At 48.6% G+C, this 2,844-nt stretch overlaps 1 protein-coding gene across 1 annotated transcript; it reads right to left on the bottom strand.

The window, feature by feature from the left end:
- Positions 1–211: 211 nt before the first annotated feature.
- On the bottom strand, positions 212–2,069 carry LOC123110872 (diacylglycerol O-acyltransferase 3). The gene is made up of 2 exons (XM_044531507.1): positions 1,727–2,069; positions 212–1,325 (listed from the first exon to the last, which is right to left on the bottom strand). Exons 1-2 carry the CDS (start codon positions 1,997–1,999, stop codon positions 387–389), a joined length of 1,212 nt encoding a protein of 403 aa, XP_044387442.1. The 5' UTR covers positions 2,000–2,069; the 3' UTR covers positions 212–386.
- Between the last annotated feature and the right edge of the window lie 775 nt (positions 2,070–2,844).

Genomic DNA, 2,844 nt, shown 5'->3' with positions numbered 1-2,844 from the left:
CAAGCTACAAGGTGCCAAAGAAATCCTCATGCAAACTGATCAAATAAAAAACAAGACAACGCACGACAAACAAGGCCAACATAACATCAGAAATGCTCTGTTGGACGCCGCGAGCGTGCCACCAAGCATAAGCAGAGGAGCGGCAGAACCACAACTAAAAGAAACCTAAGAACCGACAACCTCGCGGTTCCTGGATGAAACAGGGAGTATATATAGTAAACAACAGCTCATTAAGCTCAGAACATACATCAGCTCGTCAGGGGCGTGATTATCTACAATGTATTATTGTGCAGCAAAGTTGTAGTAGTACATTTGCCAGACAAAACAAGTTGTAGGAGTACAGGTCTGTAAATACCAACCTGAACCAGGTCCAGGTAACCATCGTATCAGTTCATGCCCACGTCACCATCTCCGATGAAGCCTGCCACGATGGTGCCAACATCATCCAAGCCTACACCAATGCAGATGGGACTGTTCTTCTGTACAGAGCCCTCACTCCGAAGCCGCACATTTGGGCCTAGCCTGCATTTCCCCAAACATTTGCAACCGACCACCATGCCGCCCGTGCCGACCTCCGTCTCGAACTCCTGCAGGACAGCGAGCGAGCCCGCCTTCTTGCATTTGCCGCCCATGCAGACCTCGATTCTGTTCAGCACTGGTTTTTCGACAACCGCAATGCTGGTGGCAGTGCACTGCATTGCATTTGCAGACCCGGAAAAGATCTGAGCATCCAGTGCAACGGAGTCTGGGATTTGAGGCACTATGATGGGGAAAACTGTGCTTGCAGGTGGTGTTCGAGGCGCAGAAATGGTGGCACAGCAGCTCATTCTGACGACTTCCCCTTCACACTCACTGTTGCTGGACTCCGATGAGCATGAGCTGTCTTCATCCTTGCAGGAATTCAGTGTGGCCATCCTCTTCTCTTCCTCCTTTTTCATCTTCATGGCCTTCTTTGCAGCTTTCTTTTGTTCCTTCTCCCTCTTCTTCATGGCCTTCATCGCAGCCTTGTCAAAATCCATTGCCGGAGCTGTTGCGATGTTGGATGCAGCAATTTGGGGCACCGACATTGACATCACCATTCCTTGCTCAACTGCAGGCACCGATGTGGTGGCAACACACCTCATTTTCATGGATTGCCCTTCCTCGCACTCACTCTCGCTCGATTCAGAGGAGCCATCTCCACAGTTCATCGCAGCCTTCTTGGCTTCCTTCTGCTGCTTCTTCAGTGCTTTCATCGCAGCCTTCTCCTCTTTCTGCTTCTTCTTCAGCTCGTCCTCTGCATCCTTCATCTGATTCAACTCCTGTAGCAGCAGCTCAGTGGCTTCCTGTATAAATAGTTCCCCACAAACCAGAGCTCAACTTTATCATAATTCGTACAAAAAGTACACTACAAAACCAGCCAGCTAATTTTACCACCAAATTCATGTTTCAATCAAAGCATGGTGCTAAAATGTCCAAGCAGTTTTCCAGAATTACCAAGAAATAGAAGAAATCTAAATCTTTATGTTTAGCTGCAGGGGGAAATGAGTAGTGTTTATGTTTGAGGCCAAATCAAACATTGCGTCAACATCATTCAAATCCTTCCGCAACAATTAATCGCAATAAACCACTGCAATTACGTAAGCGCTCCTTCGAGCATCGAAACTTGTCAACCCTAATCTGAAGCATAAATGGAGAACAGAACCACAAAATCGACATATGATGAGGAGGGAGGCAGAGGGTTCACCGAGAGGATCTTCTCCTTGGCTGGGTCGCCGGCGACAAGGCCCATGGCCCGGAGCTTGGTAAGATCCCTCGCCGCCGCCTCCACCGCCTTCCGCGGCGCCTCGTAGTACCTGAGGTGCGCCTCGTCGGCGAATCCCCCGCCTACGCCTCTGCCTCCGCGGCCGACGCAGGACACCCTAGCCGGCATCCCACTCCTCCTCTCCCTCGGGACCACCGGATACCCCGACGCCAACGATCGCCGGAGGGCAGCAGCGCTGGTTGCGGCGAGCTCCATGGTGCGTTGCGGCGAGATCCCTTTCCCCGTTCCCCTTTCTCCACCACCCAAATCCGTCTGCGCGTTTAGATGCTTCGTCACGCCTCGTTGCATACGAATTTACAGTTATACCCTTCGGGCATACGTGGCGTGTTGTGTGTGGGGAAGTGGCGATGCATTGCTTACGTGGACAAATGAGGAGGTCTTCAGTCCACGATTGCTGCTGAATGCTGACCGCAAGAATCAAGACTCGCCTGTGGGCTTAGAACATTGTTAGTTTTTTTTTGAGAGTATGTCAATGACATACCATATTTTTATCGAAAGCAGAATAATATATACCAAAGCATTGTTAGTAATAAGAACTTGCTATGTCATCTACAGCCAGGGGCGAAGGTATAGGATGGACAGTGTGGGTCACGGCCCACCTTGAGATTGGAAAATGGGCTTTATACCATAGAAAAAATGCTAAAAATAAATAGAAAAAATAAAATTATATGTACAATTGCACTGTTGGCCCACCCTGGCCCAGTGAGCTAGGTTCGCCACTGTCTACAGCCAACCTCTTAGCCAGCATGTACAATAGTAAGTTTTAAATATGAACTAGTTTATCAATAGTTGGCCCACCTTACATCCTCACAAAGCGTCTTGGGTCTTGTGTTGCAGCTGGCTACTAACCAAGAGCTCGCTTCTCTTCTCTCTCCTCCAACAAAGCAAAGATATATTATTCTATTCATTATAGTCTGCTTATGTCACCCTATTATACTTGCTCTTATACGTGCAGGCAGGTGGATGAGAAGAGTATTATTTAGGGGAAATTTCATAAGGTAGTAGGGGTATTGCTCTCACTTTGGAATCAGAAATGTTGA

The sequence above is a fragment of the Triticum aestivum genome, chromosome 1B, assembly GCF_018294505.1.
Source record: "Triticum aestivum cultivar Chinese Spring chromosome 1B, IWGSC CS RefSeq v2.1, whole genome shotgun sequence".
NCBI lineage: Eukaryota > Viridiplantae > Streptophyta > Magnoliopsida > Poales > Poaceae > Triticum > Triticum aestivum.
Note: the sequence above shows the minus strand (reverse complement) of the source record. Positions and strands in the feature narration are given on the sequence as shown.